Source organism: Colobus angolensis, unplaced genomic scaffold (genome assembly GCF_000951035.1).
Source record: "Colobus angolensis palliatus isolate OR3802 unplaced genomic scaffold, Cang.pa_1.0 Scaffold476, whole genome shotgun sequence".
Taxonomy (NCBI): Eukaryota; Metazoa; Chordata; class Mammalia; order Primates; family Cercopithecidae; genus Colobus; species Colobus angolensis.
In genome coordinates this window covers 185,142-203,581 of record NW_012118221.1, presented here as the reverse complement: position 1 = coordinate 203,581, position 18,440 = coordinate 185,142, and the positions used below count along the sequence as shown (strand labels likewise).

General features: G+C 44.6%; 1 protein-coding gene across 1 annotated transcript; it reads left to right on the top strand.

Moving 5' to 3' along the window:
• Positions 1 to 465: 465 nt before the first annotated feature.
• CDKN2AIPNL (CDKN2A interacting protein N-terminal like) lies at positions 466 to 9,995 on the top strand. The gene is made up of 3 exons (XM_011958809.1): positions 466 to 751; positions 2,378 to 2,477; positions 9,137 to 9,995. Exons 1-3 carry the CDS (start codon positions 513 to 515, stop codon positions 9,146 to 9,148), a joined length of 351 nt encoding a protein of 116 aa, XP_011814199.1. The 5' UTR covers positions 466 to 512; the 3' UTR covers positions 9,149 to 9,995.
• Positions 9,996 to 18,440: the final 8,445 nt, after the last annotated feature.

The following is an 18,440-nucleotide window of genomic DNA, read 5'->3' as shown; positions in this document are numbered from 1 at the left end:
CTAGCAGTGTGCCTGGCAAGTATTCACCGGATGGATGGATTTACTCGCTCCAGGAAGGCGGGCCCCAACCTGCGTGGCTGTGGAGACGCCTGGAAGTGGACCTATCTATCCCTGACCCGGGCCACCTGGTATCCCTTAGGATGAGGCGGTGCCCGGGAAACTCCCAGGGCAAGAAGGACACAGCATAGCTCTGACTGGCATCCAGCTGCCAATTGGAAGAGGGCGCTCCGACTCTGTGCTTAGGGACCTCAGTTTTCCCACCGGTTCCCAGCAGGGTCGACCGCGAAGGGCCCTTGCAGCCCTGGGTAGACCCAGGGCATGCGCCACGGGCTGCAGCGGTCTGAGCCGGGAGCCGCTCTGTGCCCCCGCAGGCCGCCGCTCCGGGCGAGGGCGCTCCAGGCTGGTCTTCTGGAGCAGTCGTGCGCTGACGGGGCCCCTCTGGCTGGCAGGTGGTGGCGCAGTGCGCGTCGGGAAGGCGGCGGGCTATCTGGTCCTCGGCTGCGGAGGGCACCATGGTCGGTGGCGAGGCGGCAGCTGCAGTGGAGGAGCTGGTCTCCGGGGTGAGGCAGGCGGCCGACTTCGCGGAGCAGTTCCGCTCCTACTCAGAGAGCGAGAAGCAATGGAAGGCACGCATGGAATTCATCTTGCGCCACCTGCCCGACTACCGCGACCCGCCCGACGGCGGTGGCCGCCTGGACCAGCTGCTGTCCCTCTCCATGGTCTGGGCCAACCATCTCTTCCTAGGCTGCAGGTGCGGACCCCTGCCGGCCGGCTGATCCTGTCCCCTGCCTTCCGACCCTCAAGCCCTCTCCCAGGGCTCACCCCTGACCCGAACCTCTGCCACAGACTGAACCCGCTCCCAACCTCCATCCGCATTGGCCGGCCCGAAGACTGATTCCCACCCTGAAGTCCCCTTGGAACGATCCTTATCTTTGAGCCTCAGTTTTCTCTTCTGGTAAAAGGGTGGTTATGATGACTGTAATAATTAAAGGGTGAAGAGCTAAATACATGGCGGGTTCAAAAGTTGCTATTGTTGTTTGTATTACTACTATTATTAGCTCAAACCATCACCTTTGCAGTGTGCATTCGAAGTCCGTTAGCCCCTGTCACCTACATGGCAAGGCGCAGAGACAGAAACGGAGATCCCCATTTTACAGATGAAAAAGCTTAGGGAGGGAAGTGATATAACTAGGACCATGCAGCTTCTGGCAGGTTTGATGGATTTTAACCACTAATGACAGGATGTAATCTGTATCCTATGGCTTTTTGTCCTCACTCCACAGCCCACTGGGTCCTAAGTAGGAACCAGCTTCACCTCTCTGCTTTCCCTCTTATGAAAATGACTGATGCCTTTTTGTCAAGGTCCCAAAGCCCACTTCATCCTGGCTGCTGCACCAAAAGGACAAAGGCCCGCTTTTGAAGTGCCTGATAAGGCATTCCCTTCACCCCTCCATGAGGAAGGTGGCAAATCTTGAGACTCCCTATTAGAGAGCCTCCATTTTCCTGAAATTGTGTTAGGAAAATAAGGTGACTTGGTTTGATCTTGGTTTCTACACCTATTATGGTTGCCTAACTCTGGTCATTTGGCCCCTCCAGGCCTAAGCCACTTGGTTTTGCTTCACATATTGGGGTTTATTAGAACAGAATGTAGGGAACCAATGCCAGAGACACCGTCCCTTTTCCCTGCCTTCTAGGTGCTCCTGGGAAATCCTGGTTTTCCATGGTTAGGCAAATGTCAGAGAATTGGGCAAATAAATAATGTTTTTGTTAGACTGACATTCCATGTACTTAAAAAATAAACAAAAATATTTTGGCCCTCATCCTGTATCTGAGAATATCTGTTGTTGGATGTACAGTGCCTCTGTTCTTCTAAATCTTGAAACATTTGCTTTACTGGTATTTATAAAGTCCACTTCTGTATCTACAAGCAAGAAGTGTTCACAGGACCAGGCACAGTGTCTCACGCCAGTAATCCCAGCACTTTGGGAGACCAAGGCGGGAAGATCACTTGAGGTCAGGAGTTCGAGACCAGCCTGGCCAACATGGCGAAACCCTGTCTCTACTAAAAATACTAAAATTAGCCGGGCATGGTGGCACACGCCTGTAATCCCAGCTACTCAGGAGGCTGAGGCAGGAGAATTGCTTGAACCTGGGAGGTGGAGGTTGCAGTGAGCCAAGACCACACAATTGCACTCCAACCTGGGGGATAGAGCAAGACTCCATCTCAAAACCTTGTGCTGAACATGTATAGGTTGGCCCTGCAGTATCAGATCAGTTCTCTGAGAGCTGATTTTATGGTTGAGCAACCTGCAGTTTCTTATTAATTCACAATGACAATTCTTCCGACGTTTTTACCTTATTACTTTTTATTGTGCAGTTACAATAAAGACCTTTTAGACAAGGTGATGGAAATGGCTGATGGGATTGAAGTGGAAGACCTGCCACAATTTACTACCAGAAGTGAGTTAATGAAAAAGGTAAATAGGATTTCCAAGTGTATGTGATGAAATGGTGTAGAGTTAACAGTCCCTGCTTTGATGACACTATATTAGAGTATATTGTTTTTGAGTGCTCTTGTTTACTACCCCAAAGACCTATACCTTTTCATTATTATTTCCCCATAATTGGTATAACCTTTTCAGAAGTAGTTGACAACACATTGTGATGAATTATGCGTTGTTGATGAGGTAACACATAAGCTTAACCTCTTCTGGGTGTTTAGGAACATTGTTTTGAGATTTTTGCTTGATGTTTAAAAAAATGTTGGCTAGAATACTTGTTTCCTACTTGTTAAAAAATCTTGTTGGTAATAGAGTAACTAACTCATCCTTACCCTGGCTGTGAGTGCTGACCTGATTAGTTTGGCTTCTCTGATTTGCTGATAGGAATGCGGCTGGAGCAATGTCGATACCATAGCTGTTCTCTATCCTGTGGGGTCTAATCTCAGGCGATGGGTTTTTTACAGTGAGTCTTGCCTAGAGTCTTGAATCTGGATGCTGGAGCTGGGCCTATAGAGAGTGTGGCAGAAAGAACCTCAGAGTATGGAGCTGGGCATCCTAGCTATTAATACTTTTCAGAATCACCCCCAATATGTACTTGTTTCACATTTATCTGCTCAGGCAGCAGAATTAATTGCTCGCTTATCTTCCAAAATTCCTTTGGCACTTTATCCAGACCTCTTTTAAAGCAGTTGTGACCTTCAGGGAAGAGATGGTATCTAAAGTTTTATTTAGTCTTTAGTACTCCCAAACCTAGTATACTTATACCCCAGAGAAGGTACTCAGAAAATACTTATAAAATCGACTGAAGCAATAGAATAAGAAGCTACTGGTCCCTTTTTAGGTCTGCCCTTAGAAACATAGGTAAGCCCATTCCTCCACATTCAGGTCTTGTCTTGGGAGGTGGGGCACATACAGAGGTCCTCTTCCATATAGGTGTCAAGGAACTAATCAAATCCTCAGTTGCTCCTAAAGTATTTCAGTCCCAAATAGCACACCCCACTTGATTTTCAGGATGGTTTGTTTTTCTTAAGAAAGTATTCTTTTAGTTTTAATCTGAACCTGGGGAAAAGCTTCAGGTTGGTTTTTGAGATGCTATTATGTTTTTAAAATTGGCTGTTACCTCAACGCAGTACTCCTGACAAAAAATAAATAAATAAGTAAAACCAGCTGTTACAAAGGGGCTACTGTTTTTAGCCAGGGGGCAATGTGAATTGGGAGTTTGTGGCTTTTGGGATCTTCTCATGTAATACTTAAAAACATACTGGGCAGTCCTTGGGTGTCCTATAGTGAGGTTCTTGGGGCCCAGCCAGGGAGGAGCTAGATAGTTTCTGGCTGCTGGAGTATACCTTATGGGGCAGAGGCAGAGGTAGGCAGGGAGTGAGGTGAGCCTTTATTTTAAATTTATTTTTTAGAGAGAGTCTCACTTTGTTGCCCAGACTGGATTGCAGCAGCACGATCTCGGCTCACTGCAACCTCTGCCTCCACGGCTCAGGTGATTCTAGCACCTCAGCCTCCTCAGTAGCTGGGATTACAGCCGGGTACCACCACACCCAGCTAATTTTTGTATTTTTAGTAGAGACGGTTTTGCCATGTTTTCCAGGCTGGTCTTGAACTCCTGGCCTCAAGTGATCTGCCCAGCCTCCCAAAGTGCTAGGATTACAGGCGTGAGCCACTGCACCTGGCCGAGCCTTTATTTTTTAACTGCTTGTGGTAGATTCTTTCCTTTTTGTTTCTAAGAGGTTTTCTGATTTTCCTTTTTTTTTTTTTTTGAGACAGAGTTTTGCTCTTGTTGCCCAGGCTGGAGTGCAATGGTTCAGCTCACTGCAACCTCTGCCTCGCAAGTTTAAGTGATCCCTTGCCTCAGCCTCCCGAGTGGCTAGGATTACAGGCACCTGCCACCACGCCCGGCTATTTTTTGTATTTTTAGTAGAGATGGGGTTTCACGATGTTGGCCAAGCTGTTCTCCAACTCCTGACTTCAGTTGATCTGCCCACTTCAGCCTCCCAAAGTGCTGGGATTACAGGTGTGAGCCACCATGCCTGGAAAGGTTTTCTGATTTTTTTATATCAGTTCTCCATTATGATTCTCTGTCTTATATGTTTTCTGAAAGGTATCTGAACTCCTTCCAGTCATGTTGGGTATTAGAGATCAGAACACCTAATGACATTGGGCTGCAGACCCCAGTAGGAGACTGAGGAGGTTTGGCATGTCCCAAACATTATAGACCAGTGTGAAATGTGTGTGTGTGTGTTTGTTAGGAAGGGTCTTTCTGAAACATCCTAAAGGGGTCTTATACCTAAAAAATGTACAGAGCCCCTGCCCTGGGATGTTCATTCTTGACACTGTCATTGCACAGTGTGAGTCTACAGAGAAGAGTCCTCAGGCATGAAATTATCATCTTGAAACCAGTGCCGCCATCTTACTAATCATTAGCAGTTAGCTATGTGGAAGAAACCTGTACAGAGGCCATACTTCAATAGCATTTTTGAATTGTGTGTTGCAACTTCCTTCAAATAAAACTTACGTTTTTCTAAGTAGCCAGGTTTAACTTGAGTCTGTTGATGCCACTGTAAGTGAAATTCAGCTGATTCTGAAAAGTGAGATACTTCGTGGGTGCATAGAGTTTTGCCAGTTTTGTTTTGTTTCGCAGTTTTGTTTGCATAGAGTTTTGCCAGTTTTGTTTTGTGCATAGAGTTTTGCCTGTTGCTCAGGCTGGAGTGCAGTGACTTGCTCACAGCTAACTGCAGCCTTGACCTCCCAGGCTCAAGTGATCCTTGCACCTTAGCCTCCCCAGTAGCTGGGACTACAGGCATGCGCCACCATGCTTGGTTAATTTTTGTAGAGACCGGGTTTCGCTGTGTTCCCCAGGCTGGTCTCAAATGATCCAACCGCCTCAGCCTCCCAAAGTGCTGGTGTGAGTCACTGTCTAGATAAGCCCATTCTGGGAACGAGTCATCTGATCTGTGTACCATGACAAATTTGTGTGGTATTGAAGGCTGTCCCCTCTCCATTGAAGGCCACTGGAAAGAGAGCCATGAGGACTTTGCAGCAGTTTTGTCCTTTGCTTGCAGTCTTTGCACACATGATAGAGGATGCTGATAAACATTAGGCAACATTGCCAGCCCATAGACAAAATACTCCTGATGTCCAGCCATACACCTGAAAACGTCTGTTGTTGTTCTGCCCAGAATTGATCTTTAGCTAAAAAATTAGAGTTCAGTTGAGTTTTAAAGCTAGCTACCAAGTGGGAGTAAATTTCCTGGCATTGTTGGTATCTCAAGACAGACAGTGATGATGATTTGGAGGCACAGGCTCTTTAAGATTTTAAAAATACTTTATGGCTATTCTGCAGCTTTGAGGCAAGTACAGCTCTGCAATCTGTCCAGCTCTTTTTTTAAGTCTGAGAAAAGAAATGAGCATTGGTTTCTGACAGGTGGGATTTGTTGGACAGTTGCAGTATATGATTTTTTTTTTTTCTTTTGAAAGGAGATTCAAACACGCATACATTGAGTAAACAATCTTGATTATCTAACTGCCATCCTAGGATCCTGCTAGCAGCCTTTGTGGTTGCTCACCTTACCAATTAATGAGCGATAATTAACAAAGAGCAGCAGCTGACTCAGGAAAGGTGTCATTGCTATGACTGTCAGAGTTGATATTTCCAAGGTAATGTCTTAAGGAGAAAGGAGTGATTGACTAGGAAGCTATCATTACTGACTCAAAGAAGCTGTCAACCTAATTACGTGGTCCGTTTTTTTCTGAGAATACTTTTATCCCAAGAGGGAAAATGGCAGTATGAAAAGTGACTATGAAGGCCAGGCATGGTGGCTCACACCTGTAATCCTAACACTATGGGAGGCCAAGGCAGGCAGATCATGAGGTCAGGAGTTCGAGACCAGCCTGACCAACATGGTGAAACCCCCATCTCTACTAAAAATACAGAATTTAGCTGGGCATGGTGGTGCGTGCCTGTAATCCCCGCTACTCAAGAGGCTGAGGCAGGAGAATCACTGGAACCTGGGAGGCAAAGGTTGCAGTGAGCTGAGATCGCACCACTGCACTCCAGCCTGGGCAACAGAGCGAGACTCTGTCTCAAAACAAAAAATAATAAATAAAAAGAAAAGTGACTATGAAATTTGAAAGGCCAGGTGCATTGGCTCATGGCTATAATCCCAGCACTTTGGGAGTCTGATGAGGTGGGCGGATCATTTGAGGTTGAGAGTTCAAGATCAGCCTGGCCAACATGATAAAACCCCATCTACTAAAAATACAAAAATTAGCCAGGTGTGGTAGTACATGCCTGTAGTCCCAGTTACTGTGGAAGCTGAGGCAGGAGAATCACTTGAGCCTGGAAGATGGAGGTTGCAGTGAGCCGAGACTGCACCACTGTACTCTAGCCTGGGCGATGGGGTGGGACATTTTAAAAAAAAAAGAAAGAAAAAGAAATTTCAAAGAAAAGTTAGAAAAACAAGTGTGCCTGCTTTTGTGCATTTTGTCATCTTGGTAAGCTCTGAGGTACTAGAGTTGCCGCTTCCTTGGTGGAAGCAGCTGTGATTCTAAGATGGTGCAAATGTTGGTGAGTATTAAAAAAAAAAAAAAAAAAAAAAAAAAGCCTGGCCTGGTGGCTCCGCCTGTAATCCCAGCACTTTGGAAAGCCGAGGTGGGAGAATTGCTTGAGCCCAGGAGTTCCAGACCAGCCTGGGCAGGATAGTGAGACTTTTGTCGCAACAAAAAATAAAATAAAAACGATCTGGGCGGCCGGGCGCGGTGGCTCAAGCCTGTAATCCCAGCACTTTGGGAGGCCGAGACGGGCGGATCACGAGGTCAGGAGATCGAGACCATCCTGGCTAACACGGTGAAACCCCGTCTCTACTAAAAAATACAAAAAACTAGCCGGGCGAGGTGGCGGGCGCCTGTAGTCCCAGCTACTCGGGAGGCTGAGGCAGGAGAATGGCGTGAACCCGGGAGGCGGAGCTTGCAATGAGCTGAGATCCGGCCACAGTACTCCATCCCGGGCGACAGAGTGAGACTCCGCCTCAAAAAAAAAAAAAAAAAAAAAAAAAAAAAACGATCTGGGCATGGTGGCACATGCTTATGGTCCCAGCTACTCGAGAGGCTGAGGTGGGAGGATCACTTGAGCCTGGGAGGTTGAGGCTGCAGTCAGCCATGATTGTACCGCTGCACTCCAGCTTGGGTGACAGAGTGAGACCCTGTCTCAAAGAAAAGTTAAAACAAAAAAAAATCAGCCTGTCAGATTAGTTAAATCAGAGGTCTTGTTGTACCCCAAGATAAACGCTCTTTGGAGCTACTTGTCTTTTACTCTTTATCCACTAGAAATAGAAGCCAGAAAAGGTGTGTCTCTTCCCACAGACCAGTCTTGTCTGGAGCTCATGAGTCAGTAGTGGATCACCTGCAAACACCTGTGGAAAAGACGGTATTCACAGCAGCCCAAACCGGCGGCAGCTGTGTGCTTCCATAGCGTTGGTCTGTCCTGTCATTTGAGAGATGGCTTAGGGGATTTTTTTCTCTTTGGACTTAAGATGGTTACTTTAGGCATTCCCCTAAATGATGAAAGTCTTCTTATAATTTGCTTTTGCTGAGGAATTTTGTTTTTTTTTTCATCTCAAAAAGACTGACTGGGACCGGGCGCAGTGGCTCACGCCTCTAATCCCAGCACTTTGGGAGGCCATTGTGGGTGGATCATGAGGTCATGAGTTCAAGACCAGCCTGGCCAAGATGGTGAAACCCTGTCTCTACTAAAAACTACAAAAATTAGCCAGGTGCAGTGGCAGGCACCTGTAATCCCAGCTACTTGGGAGGCTGAGGCAGGAGAATTGCTTAGACCTGGGCAGCAGAGGTTGCAGTGAGCCGAGATCGCGCCACTGCACTCCAACCTGGGTGACAGAGTGAGACTCCATCTCAAAAAAAAAAAAAAAAACACTGACTGGCCTACCTAGGAAACAGGTCATACCTTGAAATCTCTGATTACTAAAAAGACTCTCAGATTGATTCACTTGCATTGCTAAATGTTAAGCAAATTCATTCAAATACAAGGTGACAGCCAAAGTGATTTTTTCACACCCTGCTTAAAAGTTGTCTAAAGCCAAGTTTAAATTTACCAGAGGTGCTAGAGAGTACCCAGAAAGAATAGCTCTGCTTCATTTCACCACTATTTGAAGACATGCTTTTACAGTTTCTAATAGTGTGAAATCCAGAAATATATAACCTTCACATCTAAATATCCTGACTCAATGTGAAATGTTGTGAATTACTACCTGAACTGACTGCTTTTAATTTAGAACAATAAGTGTTTGTGTGACTCTGTTTTTAGAACCTTTGACTGCAAAGCATGCCAGGAAAAGTATTTTAAGCATTTCCATTATCACTTTAAATTGTGAACATTTATAGATTGCAAGTGACAAGATAGGAAAATCAAGTTCTGGCTTCCAAATGGATGGTGTGGTCAGTGTTTTGCTGAATTTTCTGTATGTTGTAAAATATTAATAATTTCTGAGTATACTTACTGTCTGGATAGTACATAAGTATTACATCACTGCTATATTTTAATTTATGCAGATGAATTTGATTCACTGGACTACGTGGTTATATAACTTTTTCTTTTCTTTTTTTCCCAGCATCAAAGCTAAGCCAGAAGATTTATCACATTTTCATCATCAGCTACAGGATTAGAAAGGAGGCTGGGATGAATGTGACATAGACCACAGCAGCTTTCTTAAGACTCCTGGTATTACCAACATAAAGAGGCAGGTGGAACGAGAAGGACTCTGTCTAGATTGGCTTTTTTAACATTCTCATTTTTTCCAGTAGTTATCACTGTAAAAGTATGCATGGATATTTATGTATTTATAAATCATGTACTCTGAGTTCATCAACATTGTAAAAGCCCTCTTCTATTTTCAGTTCTCTTTTTTTTTTTTTCTTACCACCAAGGTCTCACTCTGTCACCCAGGCGGGAGTACAAAGGTGCAGTATTGGCTCATTGCAGCCTTGAACTCCTGGGCTCATATTTTCAGGGTTTTTTGTTTTTCGTTTTGTTTTTTTGAGACAGAGTTTTGCTCTGTCACCTAGGCAGGAGTGCAGTAGCGCGATATATTTTCAGTTTTTAAATGTCAGAATTTTTGTTTAAAATGCCTTTTTGGGCTGGGCACAGTGGCTCACACCTGTAATAATCCCAGCACTTTGGGAGGCCGAGGTGAGCGGATCACCTGAGGTTAGGAGTTTGAGACCAGCCTGGCCAACACGGTGAAACCCCGTCTCTACTAAAAATACAAAAAAAATTAGCTGGGCGTGGTGGCAGACATCTGTAATCCCAGCTACTCAGGAGGCTGAGGCAGAAGAATCGCTTGAACCTGGGAGGTAGATGTTGCAGTGAGCCAAAATCGCACCGTTGCACTCCATCCTTGGTGACAAAAGTGAAACACTCTCAAAAAAATAAAAATGATAAAATAAAATGCCTTTTTGTTGTTGATGTAATGGCAGGTAATGAATTTTATAGTTTAGATTTTTCGACAATGTACCTTTAAGTGCAATTCTCTTTTATGGCCTTTTTCTTCCCCCACCAAGGCAAATCATATCCTTTAACTCCTATTTCCACCTGAAATTTATACCATACCTATACCCAACTACCACACATACTCATCCTTTTTTAGGAAATGAGAATCAAATCATAGACTTGAAGTACCCACCAGCTCATGGAAAGAGGCGGCCTACCAAAAAGCATCTGGCCTTAGTTTAAAAAGCATTGACACAGGATTCCAGGGCTTTGTCTGGTCAGCCAGTTGATTTGTAAATTGTGTCTCCCAGTCTGCTTTTCTGGAGGAAGCCTGAGGCTTGGGTCTTCTAGACTTGAGGAACCACCTTGCACATAGCCTCTTAAGAAATACTTGTTGCAGTCCTGCTTTGCTCTGAAATTTTGCTGTTAATGTTCCTCAACTAAGTGTCTGTTCTGTACCTCCTCTCTACTCCTTTTTCTTGTTTAGTCCGCTCCATTAAGTAAATAGGTCTAGGCATAAATACTGGGAGAGGGGCTTCATTTGGGAGGCAGTAGTTTATCACAGGAGGGGTCACTCAGCAGTGGTAGGCACTGTGCTTGGTACTAGCGATAGTGGCAAATAAGACGCTGGACCCTGCAGGCTGGGCATGGTGGCTCACGCCTGTAATCCCAGCACTTTGGGAGGCACGGTAGTCAGATCACAAGGTCAGGAGTTTGAGACCAGCCCAGCCAACATGGTGAAACTCCACCTCTACTAAAAATACAAAAATTAGCTGGGTGTGGTGGCATGTGCCTGTAATCCCAGCTACCCAGGAGACTGGGGCAGGAGACTCGCTGGAACCCAGGAGGCAGAGTCTGCAGTGAGCCAAGATTACACCACTGCACTCCAACCTGGGCAACAGAGCAAGACTCCATCTTAAAAAAAAAAAAAAAGCATTTTCTTAGTCTGAGTAGGAAGCTTATGAAAAAAAGAGAAGAAAATGCATTTCCATTGGTTTCTCATGAATTCCATTTCTTTATATGATATGATGCCCTGATAAAATAATAATAGCCTTTCAGGAATGCATGTACTGCATAAAGCAAGTTTAAATTGTGGAATGATTTCCCTTCCATTGCTTTTATTTATTTTTGTTTTTTCAGAGCTGGGGTCTATCACTCTGTCACCCAGGCTGGAGTGCAGTGGTGCAGTCATAGCTCACTGCAGCCTCAGACTACTGGCCTCAAGTGATTCTCTTGCCTCAGCCTCCCAAAGTGCTAAGAATACAGGCAGGAGCTACTAAACCCGGCCTCCTTTAGTTTGTTTTTGAAGACTTCTCTAGTTAATCAAAATCAAGTTTTGTTTCAATTTTCTAATAGGTTTTCTCTCATTGTTTCCTCACTTAAACTGCTTTTCTTCTCGTGTTTTACAATTTCTGTGGCTATCTCACATATAAAATTAACCAGTATTTTAGAATTTCATCCTTTATTTCTGGAATAGAAAATGGCAAAGAAATCTAAATGTTTCCATTTCAGCAGTAGTCGTATAGGTAAAATGACCCACTGTCAGCCTTGAAACAGTACCTCATATCACATAGAAGTTCATATACAGTGTCTTGGTGAAGACTTGGGGTAAAGATAGAGTGAGATCATAGGAAGGGACAAGTAATAAATAGGAGGAGAACTTTTTTTTTTTTTTTTAAATCCAAACTACACCTAGAAAACTGCTTTCTGAAACATTCCTTAGTCTGTGGCTCACCTGATAATCTACCTTATCAGGAGGTAAGGATTCTGTCTGAACTCAGGATCCATTTGGATCGGTGGCCTACCTATGGGCAATGAGAGGAATCATATTAACTGTCACTGTCCATCCTCTGATGCTTTGTAGTCTGTAGTAAAATACGTACTGTCCCATCTAAAAAATGAGAATTGTGGGCCGGGCGCGGTGGCTCAAACCTGTAATCTCAGCACTTTGGGTGGCTGAGACGGGCGGATCACGAGGTCAGGAGATCAAGACCATCCTGGCTAACATGGTGAAACCCTGTCTCTACTAAAAAATACAAAAAACTAGCCGGGCGAGGTGGCGGGTGCCTGTAGTCCCAGCTACTCGGGAGGCTGAGGCAGGAGAATGTCGTGAACCCGGGAGGCAGAGCTTGCAGTGAGCCGAGATCCGGCCACTGCACTCCAGCCTGGGCAACAGAACGAGACTCCGTCTCAAAAAAAAAAAAAAAAAAAGAGAATTGTGTTACCCTAAATGTGAGATAAGTTGGTGTTTCTCAGCTCTCCAGCTCTAAAGAATCTGCTGGGTATCCCTTTATGTCTGCAAGGAGACTGTCAGCTTCTGGTATCTAAGACCTGTGTGCCCTAAAACATCTAGTTATGGCTGTCATTCTTAACTAGTTTAGGGATACCTTTCTGTAGGAATAAGAGTAAACACAGATCTTCAGAGGCAAGCGTTTTAGAACTTATTGAAGACTTTTGGTCATATGGAAACTTCATTCAACAAAGAGTGTACCCTTAAAAAAAATCTCTACTGTCATTGGGTATGTGTATCTGCGTGTGTGTGTGTATATACATACATACATATATATAATGAAAAGCAAGCCAGGCAAGATTGTTTCTTCCCCGAAGTTCACTCTGTCTGTTCTTTCTTTTTTTTTTTTTTTAAGTTAGAGACAAGATCTTGGTATGTTGCCCAGGCTAGAGTACAGTGGCTGTTCACAGGTGCAGTCACAGTGCACTATAGCCTTGACCTTCTGGCCTCAAGCCATCTTCCCACCTCAGCCTCCAGAGTGGCTGGGATTACAGGTGCATGCTGCGCACAGCTCACTCTGCCTTTTCTAAAATTAGGACTCCTGGGGCTAGGTGGTGGTGGTGTTGGTTACCCTTCTGATTTTGGTTTGGAAGGTTTTCACAATGACTGCAGTAGGGTCAGAGTCCTCTGCATGTGGTCCTATCAGTGATGGATGTGGGCCTGAAGCCCTGCTCATCCACACACACTAGACCAAATGAGGAGATAGGGTAAAAAGACTATCATCTGAACAGATTTCTTGGAAATCAAAGAACAGAAAATAAAAATTGAGGCTGGGTGCAGAGGCTCCGTGCCTATAATCCCAGCACTTTGGGAGGTGGGAAGATTGCTTGAATCCAGGAGTTCAAGACCAGCCTAGGTAACGTAGTAAGACCCCATCTCTACAAAACAATTTAAAAAAATAGACAGGCATAGTGGTGCACACCTGTATGTAGTTCCAGCTACTTGGGAGGCTGAGGTGGGAGGATTGCTTGAGGCCAGGAGGTTGAGGTTGCAGTGAGCCATGATAGAGCTGCTGTACTCTAGCCTGGCCAATGAGTGAGACCTTGTCTCAGAAAAGAAAGATGGAGAGAGGATGAGTGACATTGACACTATTTAGTCCCTATTCTTACCTACACTAGAGCTAGAGCTTTTTTCCTTGATGTTGTGTCACACAGGGATGCCTCTTTAGAATATAAACCAGTGGTCCTAACCCAAGTCCTTTCTTTGCCAGCCTCATAGACTAATGAACCAATGAACCCAAAGTATCCTTGAATGTAGCCCCTTCCAGCCTCATTTGCCTTGGAGAATGTTGCTGTTAGGGGTCTGAGGCAGGTCTTGGTCCTCACCTAATATGACAGAGAGGCAATGAACAGTAAAGAGGTCAACCTTGAGCTGTGTGGACCTAGTGACTGAAGTTCTTGCTTTGCTATGAAAGTTGGCACCAAAATCTCATGCTTCTAGGGCTGCATTCCCTCTGACACTTTCATAGTAAGAATGTTGAATTGTCCCTGGTGTGAGCTGGTAGGTAGCCCTTCAAATTGAGTGTTACTTTACCTCAGTGTAGGCATTTGCAAAGTGGGGATGATTCTTACTTCAAACTTTATTGGAGGATTCAGTGGATAAATGAATGTCTATGAGTACCTGGCACTTAGTAGGCTCTCACTGCTTCATTCCTGCCCTGGTTTCCCTCTGAGCCGAAGGAGGAAAGATAGGAAAGCTTTTCAACTAACTTAGATTTACACAAAACAGGTGCCCACAATCATCCCATGCAACCAGGGTCCAACCCTGCAAAGGGCTGCAAAAGTGGACCTTTTCGGTTTAATTTGTGGCGCAGAGCCCAACAGGCAATCTGGCACCCATTAGATGCTAGGTAAATTGTCAGATACTAGGTGCACTGTCACCCCTGTACTGCTGGATCTAGGAGGTCTGGAGCTTGTGCAGCCTGTGGGTATGCGCCTTTCATTGTGAGCATGGCCTTTGCTCCAGCACTTGCTATGTGGCAGGAGGCTTATCCTGGAGTTTTTTTGTTTTTGTTTTTGTTTTTTTGAGATGGAGTTTTGCTTTTGGTGCCCAGGCTGGAGTTCAGTGGTGCGATCTTGGCTCACTGCAACCTCTGCCTCCTGGTTTCAAGCGATTCTCCTTCCTCAGCCTCCTGAGTAGCTGGGATTACAGGTGCCCACCACCACACCCAGCTAATTTTTTGTATTTTTAGTAGAGATGGGGTTTCATCATGTTGGCCAGGCTGGTCTCAAACTCCTAACCTCAGGTAATCCACCAGCCTCACCCTCCCAAAGTGCAGGGATTACAGGCGTGAGCCACCGCGCCCAGCCTGTCCCGGAGTTTCGTCCTACAAACTAGATTCCTTATCACTCTGGCTGTGAATTTTGGGCCCCAGCTCACTACAGAACCCAATTCCCCTTACATCAGCTATTTTCAACATCCCAGGTGGTAAGACTATGACTCAGATTCCTTCTTTTTGTATTCACCAAATTCTCTTTTATGATGATTTTCTCCTTTTTCAACAAAAAACAGAACTGCTATTTAAGCCGGGAGTGGTGGCCCATGCCTGTCATCTTAGCTACTCAGGAGGCTGAGGCACGAGGATTGCTTGAGCCCAGCAGTTTTGAGTCGTATGTATGGTCAACATACGAGACCCTGTCTCTAAATAAATAAAAAAATAAATAACAAACAGCTGAGGTGGCACGTGCCTGTAGTCCCAACTACTCAGGAGGCTGATGTTGGAACTGCTTGAGCCCAAGGGTTCCAGGCTGTAGTGAGCTGTGATCATGTGACTGCATTCCAGACTGGACAAGAAAGTGAGACCCACTTAAAATGTGCCCAGAAGCTCAGAGCTTGGACCCTAAAGGTCCCTGGTTATTCTACAGGACTCCTGCCAACAGCCTATGCATACTTGGCCAGAAGCTGTCTGGAAACCAGTTCTCAATCTTTGGCTTTAATAAAATTTCAGTCTTTAGTACTTGTATTGTTATTCTTAGAGCCTAATCCCTGACTTGGTTTTGAGAGGAAGCCATAGTGATTGTAGTCTCAAGCTGCCCTGTGCAAAAGAAGACCAAGCCCCAAAGAATTAATGTAGCAAGACCCTGTCTCTACCAAAACAAACAAACAAACAAACAAAAACTGTCTAAGCACTAAGACAGGAACTTTTTCCTATAGATTAGTTTATCAAACTCACCACCTCCAAGCCCTGGTATTGCCTTGGCTGGCTTGCAGAAGGTTGTCTTTATTCTAAAGGCAACTTTCCAGCTGATGTTCCAGGGTTTCCACCTCAAACCACAACCTTATGGCCCATACAGGAATACTCCTATGACCAAAGATCTCTGCTACACAGCAAGGTTACCAGTTTAGCTTTTCTTTGGAGTGCTATTTCTCATCTGTAGCTGAAACTAATAACACAGGCTGAAGTCTCTGGACTTCACCCTGTTGTCTGCCCAGTGTGGTCATTAGGCCAAGCAAAAGCATCTTTCTCTATAGGAAGGGGAAAATCTCCCTCAGATTTAAAATGAGGTTAACAGCTAAGCAACTTCCTGTTGTTTTCTTTGTACTAACATCAACACAAAAACATAAAATTTCCAATTCAGTCTTATACAATGACTTTATACAGGGGCTAGCCAAAGAACTTCAAACCTTTCTGTTTGATATTCTCTTGTTCAGGAGTGCTGCTAGTCCAGCACTCCTGTACTGGTGGGTTATGGTATTGGCAAAAGATCTTGTTTGTAAAGGGGAAAAGGAAGAGGGCAATATATCCCTTGGGCTTCAGAAATAAAGCAGTAAAACCAACCTTTTGCTCTTTATTTGAGATGGAGTCTTGCTCTATCACCCAGACTGGAATGCAATGGTGCAATCTCAGCTCACTGCAACCTCCGCCTCCAGGGTTCAAGCAATTCTCCTGCCTCAGCCTCCTGAGTAGCTGGGATTACAGGCGCCCTCCACCACCCCTGGCTAATTTTTTATTTTAGTAGGGACAGGGTTTCGCCACATTGACCAGGCTGGTCTCCAATACCTGACCGCAGGTGATCCACCTGCCTCGGCCTTCCAAAGTGCCGGGATTACAGGCGTGAGCCTCGGCACCCAGTCCCCTTTGCTCTTAGGGGGATTTGCCTCAAGTGCTTTTATGTTTGCATTTTGGCAGTCTTAAAGACACAGTAGAGAACAACTCCTGCATTCCAGAAGAATGACTAAATTGTTCAGGTTGATGGAACCCTAGGGGATCTTTTCAGAGATAGGCTTCGATTCCCTTTACAGGAGTTCCCAGCCCAGTGGCACTTTACGAATCTGTCTTCCAAATAAGACTTCAGAGGAGCCAACCTCCCCTAAAAGACTACAGAAGTATCATACTTGTAACCAAGACTGTTAACTATTATATAAAGACTTTCTCTAATTGGCTAAAAGGTTACTTTGCTTTCTCCAGGCAGAGCCCACTCTGTTATATATTAGTCTTCCCAAATATATTAATCCAGAAGTCACTGATGAACAAAAGCAACATGTGGCCAAGCTTTAGCATTTACTTCCTGAAAGTTATTTCATATGCAAGTTTCTCAGGCAAGTCTGAATCTTCCATATGGCAAAGAGAACTCTGGAGCCCAAGTTCTTCCAGGGTTCTTGATTTCAGCCATCAAGGAACTAATGTTGAGCTGTGGAGCAGTCAGATAACCAACAAGGTTTGTAATGGGCACAGCTCATTCATCTTTTTGGCTCAACTAAAAATTCCTAGGCCATCCTGTGAACACAAGAAGCACTGAAACCTCAAGATATTTCTGACAAAATTGTTTTAAAAAGCTGTAGTGATGGTGAGGAGAATTCATTGAAGGAAGAATGGCACACATTTAATTGTGTCTTCTTTGTTCAAACAATAAAGAAAAAGTCCTTTCAACAATAAAATTTAGTTTCTAATATCTTTACTGTCATATACTAGAATGACTGATGACAACTAATCTTTCCTCCATCTGGTAACAGTTCATTCCCCCCGTAACTAGATGGGAACTAAAGTAATAGAGCTACCATCTTGGCATAAGGCCTCTGTCCTACGGATAATTTCATTTACCGTGAATAGCTTTCCAACTATTCACTTTTCTATTTAAAAACATGATTCTCACATAACTCAGATTCCACTTGGACTCTACATTGTTGAATGCAATGGAAAAGAACTGTCATAAATACCATCAAGACTACAAAATTTGATCCCTACTTCTTAAAACCTGGGAGAACTGAAATATGAAACACCTTAGACGTAACTCTGAAGTATACTATGATCCTCAGGGTTATCTCTTAAAGAATACTAAATGAATAAACTAAGTAGGCAGTTAACTTTGTTTAATGAGCATTAAACAGACTGTTACTAATACCACACCTTTAATAACTTACTTCTCTGCTATCTTCCACCTACATGAGTGAATCTAGAGCTGTGGAGCAGTCAGATAATCAACAAGGTTTGTAATGGGCACAGTTCATTCATCTTTTTGGCTCAACTAAAAATTCCTGGGCCATCCTGTGAACACAAGAAGCATGGAAAGTTATTCTTATTAATGAAACCTGGTGTGTGGGGTTGGGGGTGGGGGGTGGAGGAGAGAAATCCTACAGACTCAAGGATATTTCCAGGAAGGGGAAAAATGTGGCTTATTGATAAGTCAGTCCTTTATATAGAAACCAGAAAGTGTTCCTAAAGTCAGTGGAAAACGGTAGTCAAGAAAGCCCTTTCAGCTGAGTGCAGTGGCTCATGCCTGTAATCCCAGTGCTTTGGGAGGCCGAGACAGGATGATCAGTTGAGCCCAGGACTTTGAGACCAGCCTGGCCAACATAGTGAGACACTGTCTCTACAAAAGTAAAAAGATTAGTCGGGTGTGGTGGCATGCACCTGTAGTCTCAGTTGCTCAGGAGGTTGAGGTGGTAGGACAGCTTAAGCCTGGGAGGTTGAGACTGCAGTGAGCTGCCTGGAGTCACTGCACTCCAGCCTGGGAAACAGAGCAAGACCCTGTCTTGGAAAAAAAAAGGAAACCTTTTCACTAGAGTAGACACAAGTCTGTATAAAACTAAATCAAAGTTATTTCCACAAATTGGGATGAATGCTGAAGCTCTATAGAATTTCTTTTTTTTTTGAGATGGAGTCTTGCTCTGTCGCCCGGGCTGGAGTGCAGTGGCC